General features: G+C 38.0%; 1 protein-coding gene across 1 annotated transcript in view; it reads left to right on the top strand.

The window, feature by feature from the left end:
• The window catches only part of MACROD2 (MACRO domain containing 2), a 1,661,433-nt gene that overhangs the window by 1,364,438 nt on the left and 277,145 nt on the right, over positions 1-19,850 (top strand). The window contains exon 12 of the mRNA XM_018554264.1: positions 10,291-10,364. Coding sequence (XP_018409766.1) covers positions 10,291-10,364 — 74 coding nt within the window. The remainder of the gene's footprint in view (positions 1-10,290; positions 10,365-19,850) is intronic.

The following is a 19,850-nucleotide window of genomic DNA, read 5'->3' as shown; positions in this document are numbered from 1 at the left end:
CGGGTACTCCGGTTTCCTCCCACACTCCAAAGACATGCTGGTAGGTTAATTGGCTCCTCTCTAAGTTGGCCCTCTATGTATGTATGTGAGATAGGGACCTTAGATTGTAAGCTCCTTGAGGGTAGGGACTGATGTGAATGTGCAACTATGTAAAGTGCTACGTAAATTGTCGGCGCTATATAAATACCTGTAATAAATAAATAAAATAAATTAATTGCTCTTGAATCTCTGTGATAGGAAGTAAAGAGAAATGACGGAGCCACAGACAGGATCCTCAGTAAATACAGGAACTTTGGGAAAATCTCTACATTGATAGAAACAGCAATGCAAACTTGACTGAAAGTTGTAACCTTTCTCCAGTCTCTCCAAAACTAAAAAGAAAATTTAATTTGAAGTTGTGCCTTGTTACTATATTTTTAACTAAGATTCATTTTTGGACGTGGCTTTCACAGATTTATATGCTTTTTGTTAAATATTTCCATCATGGTATTTTGTATATAGAATTGCAGTTCCTTCTCTGTAGTGGCTCTCTGTATGTCAAACATTTTCCAGGACCCTAGGGCTTGTTGACACCATTTGTGTTGAACTACATTAGTCTATGTGTCCCATTCGCACCACCATTTTTACGCCAGACCTGTTGCTACACAGCAGCACGTTGCAATGGGCTGCGGTGCATAGACCTGAATGAAATGTCATTTTTTGACATTTCAATAAAGTTAAAAAAAATGATAAACACTGCAAAGTATTAAAACAACACAGTGAACTGTCACTAACCATCCCTACACATCGGACACCAACCCAATCCCAGCGTGCTGGCTGGTATGAACGAGCACTTACTGAATAACTGCTGAGACAAAAATAATATATCACATAGAGAGACCGCATTGCTTACAGTTATAGTGAGCAGACAAACTTATGTTCATGGGGGAACACAAAATTATAATTAGTGTTCAGGAAACTGCTTGCATAATATTAAAATATGTACATATGTAACGAAAAACGAAAAAGACAAACATATTCCTCTTAAACGTAAAAGACCATTTTAATGTAAACAAAGCCTATGTTATGGTTTCTAGTGGAAAAGCAGCTTAGATCCCCAAACATAACTTATTAATCATTTCACTTAAATCTGAACACAAAATAAATGCGGCTCTGTATTCAGTTATACATAATTTATTTCATTGTTTTTAAATGCAAGCAGTGAAAGTACCTGCATTTGGCCTGGTATCAGCTTTCCACAGTCCTTGGACAACAGAGCTCAGACAGGGTGAGAGACAGCAAAAAGAGCCAGTCAGTTGTGCTGCAGGGCTCATGTAAGTGCAAAGTAAAGCTGGCAATACACTGTTCTATTTTTTTTTTTGGTTCAACCTGTGGGCTGAATGAAAAATAAATAGAATGGATTTCTCCATCAACGCTTACGAGCATTGATCGAAGAATCTCCTGCTATCAGCATTGTATTCTGACAGTGGCTGCTGGTCGCTGTCATAATACCCGAACAAAGCTGAATTTCTGAAATTCGCACAGTGTATGGCCACCTTAACAGGGATGAGTTTATCAGTGTTCTGCTTTTCACTTTCCTGTCCAGTCATAGGATGGGGTTGGTAGGGTTGGTTTTGCAAGACTTGTAAGTGTTAACCCCGCATTGCAAGGGTTAAGTGCTCATTTTTGTTTGAGGTACTGCCTGCTACTCCGGTCCCTGAAGCCTCTTTCCTCCTACACTGCAACATTGGAATGTTCCTCAGCGTCCTCACATCTGTATGTATAGAAAATTATGATTTGTTGGCCCTTACACCGCTGCAGCAAAGGGGGAGAGAGGCTCCAAGGACCACTCTAAGAGCAATCGGCTCCTAGGATCGGGTAAGTATAACTTTTTTTAGCACCTAGACATGCAACACTTGCAGTGCAGGGGTAGCCCCACTGCAATGGTTAATAAAAATTCTGCCCAGAGTTCTGCCTTAATTTGTGTCTTTTGTACCCGTGCAAAGTTCATATTTTGAAAAATGCATCAATAAAAATGGTCTTTGTTGAAATCGAAACTAAACATTAAATCTTGACGTTTCCTGTACCTGGTAGTTCTCATGGTCTAAAGAGTTTTCTCACATATGGAATGTTGTGTTACCTTTGTGATGGATGCCAGACAGTAGAAGGAACACAATGTACCTCTAATAGTGGCTTGCCTGACAAAGAAACACTTCCATATATAATTATGATTATTTTTACACCTTATTATTACACCGCTCCACTACTGTCCTGAAATCATTAGTCTGTATTGTTTTAGAAAAAATGTCACATGACCATAAATAAAAATGTATCAGTACTTGTATCTGTGAGTACCTGAGCAAGTATCAGTACTTGTGCTTGAAAAAATTGTATCGGTGCATCCCTAATATACATCTATAAAAAAATCATACATAAATCCCAGGAGCTCTGTATGCTCCTTACAAATGACAGCTGCCTCCTAACTTTTGCATTTTTCTCTAGTCTAGTCTTGGAGCTGGAAAAGTATCGGTACATGTACTTGTACCGAGTACTGTACTATCTGAAAACCCCTAATTACTAAGATCAAGGGTAGATAAGTTCTTTCTTTATACTTTCCTACTATTACCATTCAGGAGTCTCATATCTCAGACCCTTGAATGGGAGGAGGCTAAATTATATTTAAACCCAATCACTAATATATTATGGAGCACGTTAATGTAAGCTCAAAAGTGAGTCATTTAAAATCTGCAGCTTCCATTAAAATTATACCTGGTGATCCTTTTAGATCCTGCTAGGAAGCTTCTTGACTAGGTATTTCCTGTTAGAAATTCCTATTCCTATACTAGTAGCACTAGTGCCGTGCGAAAGTATCTGCCCAGGAAACATTTATAAATCTGCCCCATAGTGTTTTAGCAAACAAAATATCATTTGGTTAAGGTTTACATCTTCTTTTTAAAATATTATGGTCACATTAGCGTCAGTGCAAAGTAGGTGTGGGTCACACAGTACCCTAATTTTTGGTTTGACAACTAAAAATATTTTTTAATGCTGACAACCTATTTAGTGTAAGCTGTAGTGCCCTCCAATGCCTTTACCAAATGTCTATTACAGCAAATAATAATTTTCTATATACCATTTTATATTTCCTGTTGCAAAATGCCTTTTAATGAAACACATACATTTTAAAAGAGAGAAATAGATGAATGTATTGTTTATTTCACCTGTATCTCATGTTTGATTTATGTAGTGATTGGCTTGGATGATGAGTGTTGGGGGTTTAAGCCAAATCTTTTTGTCAGGAGGATTCCAGACGTATCGGCAAATAATTTTATCTTCTAACATTTGTTTAATTCTGGGAAATGTTTTGAGGTGCTGCTCTTTAGAAAGTGGTAAGATGTGCTGCCAAAAATAATATCACACCACATGTTTTGGTGCAGTATTTCATAGCGGGGAAATGATACAACCTGGATAACATATGATGCTAGATATGCAGCACTATTTATTACAGCTGTAGTTGAATCCATTCATCTGAGTTCCACTCACAAATGTTTATCTGCTGCAGTTATGGTATTCTGGCTAACCTTTTAATGACAGGAATGACTGGAAACACGTTATAATTTTATCATTTAGGATGAGCACAGATTTTCCTGGATTGTATAACGATCTACACAAAATAGCCAACATTTTTAGATCCTCTGTTTTTTGTACTCACCATGTCCTCATGACCAGTGCTCTTGCATGCTGTTTATATGTGGCTGATTTCTCTACAGAATACCAGTTTGACAATGGTTGAATTTGGGCTACTCCATTTGTATTTACGATAACAATATCCTCTCATACAGTCCTACTTTGAGAAATAGGGACATGTTATAGCACAATGTATGTAGGCAAAGCATATGACCCCAGTTATGCAGATTATGAAGAATCAGTATTAGGGATGCACCAGAATGGAATTTTTTGACCGAAACTGAAAAGAAAAATGTTGTCAGGCCGAAACAGAAAATTACTTTAATTTTTTATTTTTTATTTCTATTATTATTTTTTTTTACTTTACTGTTAGGGGCTTTTGGGAAATACCAGGGGTCTAAACATTTACTTTGTAAAAAGGAGTAATGCCTGCTTGTTATTAAGTCAAATCAGAGGAGGCAGGTAACCAAGAGATCCAAAAAAATAATGCTGGTATCTAACCTCTTTCAGATCTTTCTATTCTTATTTATGGAAACACATGCTTTATGGCTACAGGAAATTATCCATTGGCTTGGACTGATTGTCTCGTAGATTCTAAACTGGCATCTTGGAAATTAACCCATTCACTTACAAATCTAAGGGTGTTGATTATATGTACAGGTCAGTTTTATGTATGCTGATAGTTTGTAAAGGGGAGTAGGTTAGGGTATATTAGAAACATCACAGCGAATAAGAAGAGACAAAAGAGACAATGTAAATAGAATACATGGAAATTAATTTGCATATAAATAATCCAATAGAGTTAATAATCTGAAAATGCAGAAATGGAAAAAGCATATTTGCCAAAAGATGCAGAGGACAGGACTTATGTTTCAGAGGCTCTGAGACTTTTCAGATGTTACAGTAATGGCCCTCCATGACAGAAATTGTAATTTGACCTCAAACCTCTCCTCTTTGTATCACCAAACACTTTTCTCAAAAACAAAAGGAGAGGAGACCATAGGTAGTGCTGGAGAATCTAAAAAAAACCAAATTAAATATATAATTTCTAATGAGCATCAGAGTTCAATAAATATCAAGTACGGCTCCTCCTAAATTATGCAGCCACCACACTGATCGGAGTGAACAATTTTGCTATACAAATATTATTTATACAGGGGGATTCGTAAGCCATTATTTAATCATAGTAAGTGGAATGTGAAGTGTAGTGATTATTCAAGAATTGCAGGTACTTAGTGTAACTACACTTAACTTCTGAAAGCTAAAATCTGCACCTCCTTCACCTCCCAAGTGGTAGCTCAAAACAAGATGCTCATCTACCTTTCTGGCCTTCTGATGTCATGCTACTTGAAAATACTATTTCCCAGAAGTCTATGAGCTTAATCACACCTGATATAGAAGTTTAGGGAATAGAGGCATGGTGCTTTGGGGAGTTGGATGACCAAGTTCTATCTTTCAAACTGCTCCCTTTTTCAGGCTCTTTTAATTATGCTTTTAAATGACACTGGAGAATTATATTATGTGAAATGTTCACATTTTAAATGTGGATTCTACAAATACGTATTCAAAAAAAAGACAGTAGAAAACAAGAAAAAAAGGGGGTTATACAAAAGAAAGCAAAAAAAAAAAAAAAGATTAAATCAATTACTAAATACATCATAATAACAGAAAATAACATTTAAAAGGGCACCACAAAGGATGCCATTAAAAACAAACAAACCTCAATCAGTCAACAAATTTAAGATCTTTTAATATTTTATAGTTAGACATCCTGCAATGTAAAGTGCAAGTGTCCATCCATTATCCCAAAATTGCTTTCAGTTCACAAAGAATTATCATTTAATTAAAACTTTTTTCCTTTTTCTTGTTTTCTCTCCTTCTGCAATAAATAAACAAAAATACTTAAATTAAATGACTAAAATAGGTTTCTTTGCTGCTAATAAACTTTTTCATGATTAGGAGGTTAAAAAAGAGAGTTTAACAGTCTACCATTCTGAGACAAATGAAACAAACAGCATTTTTGGAAATATAAAACAATTTGTTTTTTAAACATTCCAAGTAGAGCAAATGAAATTATTTCCAATTTATTTGCTGTCTTCTTGCTATTTCTAGAATTAATGTCTTTAGGTTTGTTGTGGATTGTTACATTTTGCCAAAAATAACTTTATGGGCATCTTGGGATTATTAAGCCTATTTATCTTCAACTCAAAGTTCTCTGAAGCATCAAATTAAATATTACTTGTTTTTCATATCTTTAATTAAACATAAAATGCCCTTGTGAGGATACTTTTAATGTAAGAAATAAAACACAAATGCCCAGGAATTCCCAAAATGTTTAAAACAATTTGCACCTTACCAATTCAATATATGAAAGTAACAATATAAAAATGGTTATATTTTTAGAACATTTATTTTTTCTGTGTTAGAAAAACCATGTGTATTATACTGATCACACTGGCAATGTTTTAGATTTACAGTAGGTGTACAGTAGGTCCTAACTGAATAACACATTGCTTGCTAGATCACTGTGTATTAGGATGCACTGATACCATTTTTTCAAGGCCAAGTACAAGAACTTTTCCTCGGTACTTGCTGATACCAATTACCAATAAGTTTTCTTAAAGGGACATGCACTGCCGCCCCACTACCACAATATGGCTCACAGTGGAATGAGGGCAGCACTCACACACAATGCCCTATGCATGCATTTATTCGCACACAGATGGCACGGGCGACGGGAATAATTTTTATTTTAATTTGTATTTATTTTATTATTTTTTATTGATAATTTTTCTACCTTTTTCATCACTTTTTAATTTTTTTAATTTTCATTATTTTGTGTTTTTTAATTTTATTTATTTTTTACCTTTTTCTCACTTTTTAAATTTTTCTTCCTTTTTTATCACTTTTTCATTTCTATTTTATTATTTAGTATTGTTGTATCACTTTTTTTTACATAACTTTATTGATTTCACACAAGCCCCTATGTGATATCATTTGGAGGTGACAGGTTCTCTTTATCAGCTTGCCATCCAATACAGAAAATACAGCACATGTATCTTCTGTACAGCTCAGGTTGTGACACAGGAAGCGCTGTGAATACAGCAGTCCTTTGTCACTGATCACAGAGCAGAGCTGAGAACAGACGTTCTCCACTCTGCTCCCTGCTTTCCATCCTGAACTACTTTGCCGTGGTCCTGGGTCCGCCAGAAATCGGGGGAGCCAGACAGCATGGCAGGGAGGGGGTGGCTGGGGGGACGGCGACATCTTCATAATTTTTAATGCAAATTTTTAATGCAAATTTTTCTTTTTTGTTTTCATTGACCTGATTCTGTCTTTTGCCAAATTGTTGAATCAAACTGATCACTTTATTAAATAGCATAAACTAGTTCAGCTTTGCGCAGACAATTACAGTCTAATTATTGCTGTTCTACGTTTTAGAAAGCAAACATGTGACATCCCATGTCACCTCTATAAACGTATACACAGCTGCCACTTTATTACACTAATGGTTAAATATATATCTCTATTCTTCCAGGAGTGCTCTGATTGTCACAATTAACTGCTGACTTAAATTCATAAGCTACCTAGCTATCTACCCCCACGTCTGTATTAACTATCGCTGATGTTACAAAATCATGTATATTCTCTTAGTATGACAGCTGTTCGGTAATAATGCCTGGAAACAAACATTGCTATAGGCCTTTATTTGGTAGTTAATAGTGAGCTGGCAGCTGTTATTAGATATTATGCTGTGCTGGCTATATTGTTTTATTTACACTTGTGCTATGTGCTTTATATATGTATACATAGTATTGCTCTTAAATGGTTTTCGTACTGTGTTTGCAATTGTAGCCTCCTAAAATGGCCCTAAACAATTAAATATTTATATATTGTCTAATTTGTGATTGCTCAGCTCTTCATAACAGGGATGGCAAGGTATTGTAAATTCAAGAGCAAGTTAAAGGGCAAGATTCAAACTGGAAATGATACAGAAAAGAATGCTGAGTGTATTGTGTAAATTATTCCCACTTTACGTGTTCCTACTTCTCATATCTGTTCCTTGATTGTCCGAATTGTGCTCTGCACTACAAGCATCTTGAGCATTCCACAGACTCCTGCAGGACAAAATGCAAATGTATATGGGTATGCAGGTGCACTTTACAGGTCCGAATAGTTATTCTGTCAAGGTCTTTCATAAAGTAGACCAGAGGATTGAGAATGAGGGTACTTTAAAGCCGTATCTCTTATGTGCCTATATTTTGCCTACCCTGGTGTCAGGGTTCCACCCTGACTTTACTGGTTTGCAGCATTCTGGCTTGGCTGCCATTTTACTCACCTGTGTTTCCTTCTTTACCTAAGCAGACTCTGGAACGTTGCTCAATAACTCCCAGGCTCCCTCTTATGGCCAGACAGGAGAGCATCATCTGAGAGAGTCAGATGGGAGTTTCCTGTCTCTAAGTGATGATGTCACCCCACTCATTATATATATATATATAAACCACTCAGTCCAGTCTGACCTTTCCCTTGTAAGGTCTTCCTGCTGCTCTTGAGTATCCTGATTCTGTGTTTGACCCGATCCTGGCTGACGTTCTCCTCTGGCTCCTGGCTTGTTCCTGACATCGCTGATTTCCTGGCTTGTTCCTGACAACGCTGATCTCTGTGTTCCTGACCTGGCTTGGACGACTACCCACTCAGGCTCCTGACTCTGGCTTGTTCCGGTTTATGATTCTGCATTCTCCTGTGGACACTGTTCTTAATAAATATTTTAACTCGCACCTTTTGCTTGCCTGGTTTTCATTGTGCTCTGACACCTGGTTACACCCCTCCCCATCTTCTTGCTAATAAAAACTTTACTTAAAGCCATTCTGTTTTCATCTTTGTGCTTTTCTATGCAATGCAGGCAGTTCATGGTTAGTAGCTTGGCAGGGTGCTGTACTGAAAACATCACAGCACCCTGCCACAGAACTGTTCTCAAGAGCTGCCAGCCCTGAGCAAGCAGCAAGTTGGCTCTTGAGAGGAGTTATGCATATAATATTACTATTATTATACAGGATTTATATAGTGCCAACAGTTTATACAGTGCTACAAAATAAATGGAGCCAGCACAGTTCCTTACAAGAAGGTTAGGAGATTAATGCTTATTAGAGCTTGCCAAAATGTTTTCATGGGTGGATGTCAGTCTTGAACACTGGATGTTTCTAGACAGGTTGCATTTATATTTAGACTGCCCTAGGTACACCCACATGTCATGCTGAGCCTCCATGATTGAAAGAACTGTATTCCAATGAATGAAGTGGCGGGCCAGGGACAGTGAGGCTGGGGAGGAGAAGCTAACAGGGTTATTCTCTAATAGGTGAAGAGTTTGGAGAAGGCAGGAGAAGTGAACAATCTAGGACAACATAGCTGAACTGGAAAGTGAGCTGAATTCCAAATCAGCTATTTTGACCTAGATTGTTCACGTCTCCTGCCTTCTCCAAACCCTTCACCCTTTTGTGAATAACCCTTTAAATGTTGCTGGCTGTCCTCCAGCCAGAAAATGAAATGGATTCTATCTAACTTGTTGTAGCTTCTAATGAACAATTTGAGAAGCTCACAGTGTACACAGAAATTAGACTAAGCATGTTCAGTACATTACAGGAGTCTGTAAAACTGTGCAAGACTGAAGGTAAGGCTAAAGGTTAGCTTTAGAGGTAATGTGAATTTTTTAAATATTATTTTAGATATATTTATGAAGAGATCAGCTAATTTCAGACACCTCAGACCTTTTGCCATTTGCTAGAGTTGCCAAATTGCCAGTCTGTTCCTGATGTAGACAGTTTAGGAGGAGAAACATACAAAGCTCTATATAGCAAACATTGAGACCCCGTTCACACCAGGGCAGTTGGGTCACGCTGATTTGTCAGCGCTGAAGCGCCGACATGAACAACCCCATACATTCCTATGGGGAGCGCCTGCCGCCCAAAATGCTCCCTGACCTATTTTTCACTCTGATCAGCGCAAATTCCATATAGATTTCAATGGAAAGGCACTCATAGATTGTGATGCAGCTTGCAGTGTTAAGGCAGCAGAAGCCTTGTAGTTTGTCTAAGATCTTAACCAACCTCCTAAACTCCCCACCACCACATCCACCACTACACCATTAACAGTGTAGGTTTATATCTGATATCCTTGACCTCCAAGGTTGTTTCTCCCAGCTATGTAAACAAGATCATTGGAGACAGTGTGAAGAATTAGGACGGTATAATTTTTCTGTAATTAATGCGGCTGTAAATGTTTTGCCACTCCCTTTCTTCAAGCTCACTTAGGTGACCTAAATAAATAAATGTGAGAAAATGGGCTTTTGCATATTAAACTTTATATCCTTCAAGGGGTGATAACAGCAAAGAAAAAAAAAGTAGGACAAACATTCCTGGCTGTAAGAATAAGATGTATTTCAAATTTAACAATTGCATTATGCATGCTTTGTTTTGTTGTATCAGCATAACGCTTGGAGACTTCTCAGATTGTAAACTCTGAGAATGCATTATTTTTCATTACACTGTACGTCCCAAATACATTCATTTATGTTTTGCATTCTTTTGCTTGCTGATTGTATTTTTTTTTCTTTTAATAATCATTTAGGATTTCCAAATGAGCCAGCAGCTAATATAGCCTTGAACACAACCAAAGAATGGTTGATGGAAAATCAAGATGAGGTAAGCAAAATGATATCAGCTGATCTGTAAGAATATTTTTCTCAACAGTCCAGCAACAAACCATTTTACTTCAGAGAGAGACCCCTAATCCCCTCACATACATGGCAGGACGATGTTGAGTTTAAGAAGTGATTGTTTTCAGCATCTTTTTCCAATGTACTCAAGTAAAATATTCAGATGGAGTTGTTTTTTAAATATAGTTTGATTTGGACTGATGGCATGTACCTTTGTCAGAGCAATCCATTTATTCAAACTGGTAAAAATGACAATACATGAACTACTCACATATTCCAAATAGGAAATCAGCGTAACTGTCTCCAAACGGACACACAGGAGTCCAAGGATTAAACATTCCAAACACTCATAATGACCAACAGGGATACATGTGACTGAAGGTAGCTAACATGTTTCGGGGGTTGATTGGTCCCCTCTTCTTCAGAGCTCTGGTGCTCTGAATGTGCTTTGGAGATGGCACATTATAAACTGTTTTGTGCAACCCGGTTACAAAGTGCTGATTAATCAAGAGCCAACCATCACTTCCTGTTTCCTGGATCTCCCCAGAAGCAAGTATAAATAAAACATTGGGTATACTGGCCTAGTGTGTACTTGAACCCTTCATCTCTGTTTTCTCTGGCCATATAGCCCCTTAGGTTTAGGAGCATAGGCTTGTGTCAAAGAGCTCACATCTCTTTGGTGAATGCAGGTGTAAATACTCATTGACACTGGTAATCTCGGATGCTCCTTGGTAATTGAAGTAATGGAATTCTATGTAATTGTAGAGAGTACCTTTGACAACTGTGAACACTTGTAAATATGGTACCGATCTACTGATTATTGCAAGAATACATCTATGGCAGAGAACATAATATAAGCTCCCTTTAAATGTGAAAGATATGTTTTTCTTGATCAGGACCAACTTATGTATTAATCAAGTGTGACATGCAGCAGCAGCAGGAGCATTGTATCTGCATGCTTCAGTCATATGATCATATGATTCTGCTCTTGAGATGTAGACACTTTTTATTACTGTGTTTTATATTTAAATATATATATATATATATATATATGTGTGTGTGTGTGTGTGTAGAAATGGTTTGTGTTGCTGTCACAGAATGTTTAAGTGATTTTATCATGAGAAACATTTGGAAGATGCCATTGCTGGCCCCTTTTAAAATTGCTAGTTGTCTGGATGTGTCTGGTTTCAATACTTTTACATCACAGACCCCAAAGAAGCATGCTGTAAATGTGTCAGAAACGTGTCAAAGTTCCTTATCTCTGTATGTGTTCTAGGTCAGATAGTTGGAATGTATCAAAGCCAAAACATCAGCATGATGTCCAGGGAACTAGCATTTTCAAAGAAGAGGTCAGCAATGGCAGCCACTATACTTTTATCCTGACAGAGTCACTTTTAGTTTTCTTGGTATGCTGTTTCTGCACTGAATACACAGATTCACTTGTGACCAATATATGAATGTATTTTTTTTTCTAGCTATATGTCCTGAATTTTCTCTACCATGTATATAATTGGTATAAAGGCAATGCATCTAAAATGTATAGGAATGTTAGTGATTATATTCTGTAGCATGTCTAGATAATTCTTGTTATTCATTTTTCAGGTAAGGATCTAGAGTTATTTTTATTATTTTATTTTGGGTGATTTGAATATCTGATTAAAATGCTTGTGATTTTAAAGCCCTCCTAACTTACTACATATGGTAATACATTTTTCTTTAATGAATGCTTGTGTCACTTCATCCACTTCAGTTGGTGCCTAATGGGTATGCTAGGATACAGGTTGGCGTTTGGTACATGAGAATAAGTAAACCAGAACTTGACATAAAAAGTAAATGCCCTTACAAGAGTCTTTGTTTTTACTTCTACCTTCATTGTTTAATGTCAGTTTGTCAAAGGAGTGGTTTGGACAGCTCCTATGACTTGTTCATTTTGCTTTACTGATGGTATAATGGCATGCAATAAATGGCTCTATATTATCTGTATCATATCATAACGCATCAGGATAATAAAGTGTAAGCCACCGAGGATATGCACGTCAATATATTTGGAGACTGTATATAATGTATATATGAGACCCATCCGGTACTGGCTTTATGGTTCTATTTGAAGTTCATTTTGTTGTTGTCTATATCTTATTATGGTTCATTCTGTGGTTAATAAAGGGTGGAATTTACAGCTTCCGCTGATGTCTAGGAAGTGGGAACTAGTTGGTATGTAATAGATAGTAAAGTGTGAACAGTATTTTTTTCCTGTAATGCAGACGTCTAGGATCATTTCTGGTTCACTCATGTGTTCTCCTGCTACAGCATAGGACTAGAAGTCCATAATGCGGTGAAGGAGCATTGGAGGAAAAGATATAATTCTGTGAACAAATGTGTATGTGTAGGTGATTGCCAACTGATGTTAAGTTAAAGTACACCTGTGCAATAGACATAAAGTATTTACATATTCTTACCAAGCAGTGAGAGAACGCTTTAAAACAAGCCCTCACTCACCTTCCTTGCTGCGTTCACAACAAAGACTTTAGAATTAGTCTTGGATTGTTTTAAAACAGCTTAGAAACATCTGATTTGTGTTTACATAACTGATCGACTATTGGATCCGAGAAGGGGTCTTGGGTGCCCATTAGCCCAAAAAAGGCCTCTCCTAAAAAACTGCTCCCATGTCCCCAGCAGCACCCCAACCACCTCGAGGACAGTTACTGCTCCCAAGTTCCAAGGGGCCAGGCTCCCCGACAAATACTGAAACCAACAGGGTGAAGCTGATTCCCCCCATTTGTGTAACTGACTCACATTTGCAGACCCCCCCAAAGACCCCCTAACTCGTCCAAACCGCCGTGACATAAAAAGGACATTGTAACAACCAGAATCCACAAAAAAGTCAACAGAGGGCGGGTGGCACAACCTGCTTCCTCCGTTGACTTTCCGGAAAGAACGCCCATCAGCCCTTGCAGTCCCATCCCATGCGGCTCCCCCCAACCACCAATCAGGTAAGATCAGCTACATTTTAGTTTAACCCCTTCTCCAATGTATGTATTACCATATTCCTCCCCTCTGTCATGCAGCCCCTCCGCTCATTATCTCTGGGTATGTCTTTAGAGGTTAAGAAGATTCTGCTGCCATAGAAAGTGAGATAGGAAGAACGCTAAGATTATTATGCCTCTTTTTTACTTTGAAAATGAATTTCATGAAGCATTATGGCAGGATGGCAATGGGTTAGGCTGCAATCACTAACCACATAAGACTGGATATGAATAAATATGAGGGTACAGCCTGCTATAGTTTTTTTCTGTCCTCATCACAGACTGGATAGTTATACCTTTATGCCATAGAAGAGGCATTCTTCACTTACATTTTTGTTAATCACTTTAATGTTTCAAGCTGACTTTTTTTTTTGGCTTCATTATACTGGCTAGCGAGTAAAACTCAGTGTCTAATGGCTGAAGCTCTGCTAAGCAGTCTCTAAAGGAATCTGGGGAAAGGGCATGGCGGGGCAAGATCCATGAGTTTCCAGGCTATCTGTAATAGTCATATGGCAGCATTATCTTCTCCACTTGCTGCCTCCTACCTTCAGGTGGGTCTGCATGTTACTGAAACACATGCTCTGTATTCTGTCCCCTCCCTGCACTCCGGATTTGTCAGCTGGTCGACAGCCTAACCCAATAGGGTGCCCAACCCAAGTTTACAGCGGCTCTGTTGGTAATTATTTCTGATGCTGTAGCCTGCTGTGTGTGTCTGGAGATCTCTTACCCCCTATCTTCTGCATGTCTTACCTGCTCTGGTAGGTGCTTTGAAATAGTGGCATGGTTCTCTGTCTATTTATTTATATATTCTATATTATTGCTATCTGACGTAAGCTCACTTTCTTTTACGGCCTATCTTCTCTTTGCATCATGGCTAATGCTGCCCATAATGACCACAATGACACCATTAGGTTTAAAAAAAGGAATAATAGGTTAAAAATAGAGTAGTGCTCCAAATAATATGAATTATCATCCACACTGCCCTGAACATCATGAACATTGTGGAAGACAACACCACACAAACCAGACATAGGTAATTGACCTCTAGATCTAGTTTAAATTCTGCAAAATCCCAAAGAGACCCCTCTTCCTGCAGCTCTTTGGTGAGGTCCAAGATAAACTGGTATGCCAAACATGTCTAAATGAGGCCCCCCAAGACCGAGAAGCTGTCCATCTCTATCACTCACAGCAGAAACAGTCCATGAACACAGACACATAAACTGATAAACGTAAGCATGGTTGTGTGGGATCTCAGTATTAGTAGATTCCTGGTCACCTGATAAAGGGTCAGTTTAACTACTGTCTGTAGTAATTTGAGATGTTGTTTCACTGACACTGGTGTAAGATGCTTCTCTAATGTAGACTTGGTTGCTTACAGGAAGTTATGCTGTCAGAGTTTTTTTTCCTTTTGAGTTCTCGTAGCATGAGTTTTTTTGGAAATAAAAATGGAGTCTTGAATTCTCTCAACATAGTTTTACAAGTGTGCACACTGTTTGAACTTTGCTTTTTAACAAGTGTCTCTTATAGTTTTCATAAGCTATTTTGAGCTTTGCAAGTATACTTCTTAGTTGCTCTACATCATTGCATGTTTCATCAACAACAGTTATCCATTGCACAGTTCTGTTCCACACAGCAAATAATTTATCAGGCATTTCTGCTCTATTTGTTTCATAATTAACTTTAAGCTTCACAGAAGGATTAACTGTGCATTTGGGTCTAGCAGATATCTCTACCTGTTGCAAATCTGCACAATCACAGGAAAGAGAAGGTGGTTCACTGTATAACTGTAGTTCATGTACAGATTCTTCAGACATGTACTTGTGTGCAGTAACTGATTCCCACCCCGCACAAAACCTTGATTTCTGCTTAACCAAACACATTTGATGACAGCAGAGCAATTAAAGCAGTAGGGATAATTGTAGAAACAACAGTTCTTGTGGTTCCACAATTAATTTTCACTACACCAAAATCAATTTCATGCACAGCTTTCCAAAATGTAGAAAATTTTGATTTTAATGAGTGATAACAGGCTCATGAAAATAATGCAGCAGACTGTAATCTGATCCTAGTTGTTACAAGTAGTATTAATGCAAGCAGACCTCAGAGTCTATATTGCAGCATGTCCTCACTCAGACCATCTGCTCACAAAGACATGGCCAGGCAGAGCAGTAAAATGGCTTTAACAATCTAACGTCTTACTGTTCATATTATTCTCTTTCAAATGGCGCTTTAGGCATTGACATACTGTACTTCCATAGATGTCGAACAGTATGGTCACCTGCTCACTTGCCACCATCTATATGCACAAAGTACAATGAGAACGCCAAACAAAATGTTCAAGAATCCAGATTTCTTTATTATCACTACTTGTTCACAACAGGAAAATACAAAACAGCCAATTACTTTAGGTTGCCCAAAAATCTCCCCCTTCCTCAGGGCTCAGTTGTTGTGAATGGTAGGACTCAGAAATGGCGTAATCAACAAAATAATTCTTAGTTAAAAGTTACAAAATGCCAGTAGTCACTCTAACAGAATGACTTTGTGCATGTGGATCATCAACTCTGGACTTCCTGCATCAAGGGGTGTCCTGTTGTGTGAAGAGCAGCCTCACTAGAGTCACTGTGCCACGTTATAATCTGACTCACTCACCAAAAGTTCAAATCCAGGACCTCGTTTTTTTACATGTGTTAGACTATTGGCACTATCCACAGGCAATTTAACTCTTTGGTAAGACACAGAAGTTGAATCCAATGCAATTGTACTTTGGATAAGTACAGCACTGCGGATGCTTTTCCATTCTTGTGAAGAGTACAGACACAATGGGGGTGATTTACTAACCTAAACACACGCACGCACTAGGTGCGTGTGATTTTTACACAGCAAAACGTATTTATCAACCAAAAAGTCTCTAAAAGCATATTTCCACTAATGCCATATATGGAAAAATCATGCACATGATGCATATATAATGCTGCTTCACAGTTTAGACAAAAATGGTTAGCTCATGCATTTACATTCCTGCATTCATCAACGCAAGCAACACAACATAGAGCTAATTTACACAAGATCACCTTGCAAATTCATGCTTGGCTTTGCACAACACTCCTGCTTGGTGTGTACACACTACAAAGGTGTTTAGATTCCACCCATAGATCATGCTGGGAGGGAACACACTACAGAGGTGTATACATGTTTGTGGTGTGTTTATAAGGTTAGTAAATACACCCCAATGACTTTCTTAAGCCCTGTCTCTGCAATGATAAACGCTGACTAAGGGAACATGAGGGAAAACAGGGCGGGTACTAACTAGCACTGAACAGGAGGGAATAAACAGGGGGATGTACCAAATGCAGAAGTAAACAAATTGTAGTAGCTCTAAGCCACCACTGGATGTCAACATATATCAGAACATTACTAACACAATGTGGTTCAATGCAATTAACAGAAAATACATTATAGGTGAGCAAGAACGGGGATTGCAAGTGCTAAACCAGGACACTGTGTGCATATTTAGAATCTGAGAGAAGAGGAAAGTGGTTTCAGTGCTGCGCTGCATTTTACTAATAGGAACACCCATAAATTGGGCTTCAGCCTTTGTTGGAGCTGACAGCCAGCACACATAGACATAAAGAGGCTCTTTTTGTGCAAAACCAAAGCACACATTAAAATGGGATTAATTGCTACAAGCACTTCGTTCCCTGGGGATTCAACAACGATTTCAAGTTGTGGTGATACTACTTCTTTATGCTCTCTCAACTGTATTGTTAAACAAAGCATGTTTTGGTCTTCTGCACCGTCCGGTATGAGACTTAAGTACCGTTGATATGATTCCTTAATGCTCTAGAAAATTGAAAAAGTGTATATTCACATTATGGTCACTATCCTTTCCCTTTTCCTACCCTTAATGACTTGATAGTTAAAAAAATACTGCAGCAGGATGTACCCTCATATTTATTAATATCCAGTCCTATGTGGTTAGCGTTGCCAAACCTAACCCATTGGTATGCTACCAGTGCATTCACCAGGAAAGGAAAAATGCCATATGAGGAGTATAATGTTTTTCTGTTCCTCTATTGTGAACATTGAAGGTGAATTTCTCAGCAATGCCTACAGCTACAGTAGGCATTGTGGAGAAATGAGACCTTGTTTAAAGTGCTTTGACATTTTGTTCAGAATATATATAAACTTTAGTGTGTATAGTTTAGGCACAGGTTCATTTTGAGATGGAGACACTGATCTCAAAAGAGCTACAGAAAGAAAGTGGCATGCTTTTGAGACATGTTGGATGTTAGTAGCTAAAGCAAATATTTAGAGTTCCAGGTTAGAACTTTTTTTTCAGCTGTTTTTATTCGTGATCATTTGGGTATATTGTAGTTCTATAGCAATTGGACCACTGAAGTGTAGAAATAATTCTAAAACAAGACAAATTACATACTGTGAAAAATAAAGAAACATATCCTCTATTCTACAAATTCTGAACATGTTCATATGGCGAGCTCAGCTGTTGTTTTCATCCAAAGCCTTCTACAACATTTGCTTGTTTCTGCTCTCAAATACCTCCTGTATAGTTGCTCCATAATTCAAATTATTTTCACATGTGCAAAAGATGGATCAATCATCCATCTTTTGCCACCCATAAACAGCCATTGCTCTGTTCTGATCAGAGAACTGGATTGTCTGTGCCTGTGCCTCTCGTCAGTATTTTTCCTTGTTTACTGGAAGCTTACTTTGAAGGACAAGTGGCTTTGTGATTGTATGTTACTTCACAGTATTGATTAGCAGAACTTCACATCATGCTGTTACGATGAAGATGCCAAAAGATCAGAGCCCTTGGACTCGAGAAACCTATAGCTTACCATGTACTTTAAAATGATTTGAACATTGAACAAATGGAGCTTATATCTTTCTGCAAGTGCAAATTAACAATCTTTTTGATCAAAATCCAGCTGAAAAGAACCTGGCTTTTTTCTTAAGATGGTCATGTACAGGAATCTGATTGTTTGGCAATAAAAGATCAGACCCTTCGACAGGCTTCTAAGCTTCCATTAAGTACATTTTCTGTCCATGTCAGGTGATCTCCTCATTATTGCCTTTTAGGATACATTGATTAGAAGCATAATGTAAGCTCAATTTGCTTATAGAGGAATTAGAGATAATGTGAACATTTCCAGCCTCTCCGATCACACACTTCCAGTACAGTGGTTTGCATTAATTAGTCAGATACAGTCCATACATATACAGTATCTATTATTTGTTAGTGTTCAGCATTTTTTCAGAACTATAAACAATTTTTTTTAGATAGGATGGTGGAGAAGGAAATCTTCTAGCAGTGGACAGACACAGTGATACAAACCTGATATTTGTGAGAGTCATGCGAGCAGGGGGTTGTTGGCTGTATTTTTTTTTTATTGTATTGGGAATTGTGTAAAATAGATACCTAATGGAGTTGCAGGTCCAGAGTGACAAAATTGTTAGTGTGGGGGTTTAGGGTTAGTGTAGAAAAGGCAGGGAAAGTAAACGTTCAAGATTTGGGCAGACCATCAAAATAGCAACTATTCTTTACCTTCACCATGTAATGCATGGCGGTCACGAAGAAAGGGAATTGATCAAAACTGGAGCAGACAAAACCTGGGGCAGCTGTGCATGGCAAGCAATCAGCTTCTCTCTTTAGTTTGTTCCGTTAAGATTTGAAAATGAAAAAGAGAAGCTGATTGGTTGCCATGCACATCTGCGCCAGGTTTTGTCTGCTCCAGTTATGATAAATTCCCCTCAAAGGCTCAGGCTCTAGAAGTGTCTGGTCTTTATCAGAGCCTTTGATAGTGGAGATGAGATTGGCTTAAGGAAAACCTCCAGGTTGTGGTCCTTTATAGATTATTGATCAGAGTAGATAACTAAGTTTAAGAAAAGGTCAGCAGTTGACAGTAGAGTATTGCTGGGCTGCTTCTCTTAATATTCCATGTTTTTACTTTTGCTTTGCTATCATCTATTGTGTATGTTTGTTTATTTCATTTCAGTGTAATGTGACATAAACATGTCTTAAATTAGATTTATGTGTTATGTAACTGATTACACTGATAGCTTTGAACAATTGTTCTGAAGTTTGTTGATTTATTGCAGATTCTTTATATTCTCATCTATGCTATTATGCTGCAGTGTATTATACAACTAGTCAAGCACAAAATACATGTTCCCTCTGCACTGGAGTATTTGTTTATCCCCCAACTAATTCAGTAAACTAATCATATCTTGTGCTGATCTGTACTGCGTCTGTATGTGTCTAGTCTGCATAGTGGGAAGACAAAGTGATCACTGTCACTTCTTAGTTAACCCCTATATTGCCACATATTCTGTTCGGCCGATCCATCGACTAGCTTCGGCCCCAGGACCCCTTCGGTTCAGGAGAACCGAAGGGCTGCTGTACGGGCTATTCACTATAGCCCGTACAGCTC

This window comes from Nanorana parkeri, unplaced genomic scaffold, assembly GCF_000935625.1.
Source record: "Nanorana parkeri isolate BGI_ZX_2015 unplaced genomic scaffold, ASM93562v1 scaffold151, whole genome shotgun sequence".
Classification (NCBI taxonomy): domain Eukaryota; kingdom Metazoa; phylum Chordata; class Amphibia; order Anura; family Dicroglossidae; genus Nanorana; species Nanorana parkeri.
The sequence above is the reverse complement of the archived record's forward strand: the minus strand, read 5'-3'. Positions and strand labels throughout refer to the sequence as shown.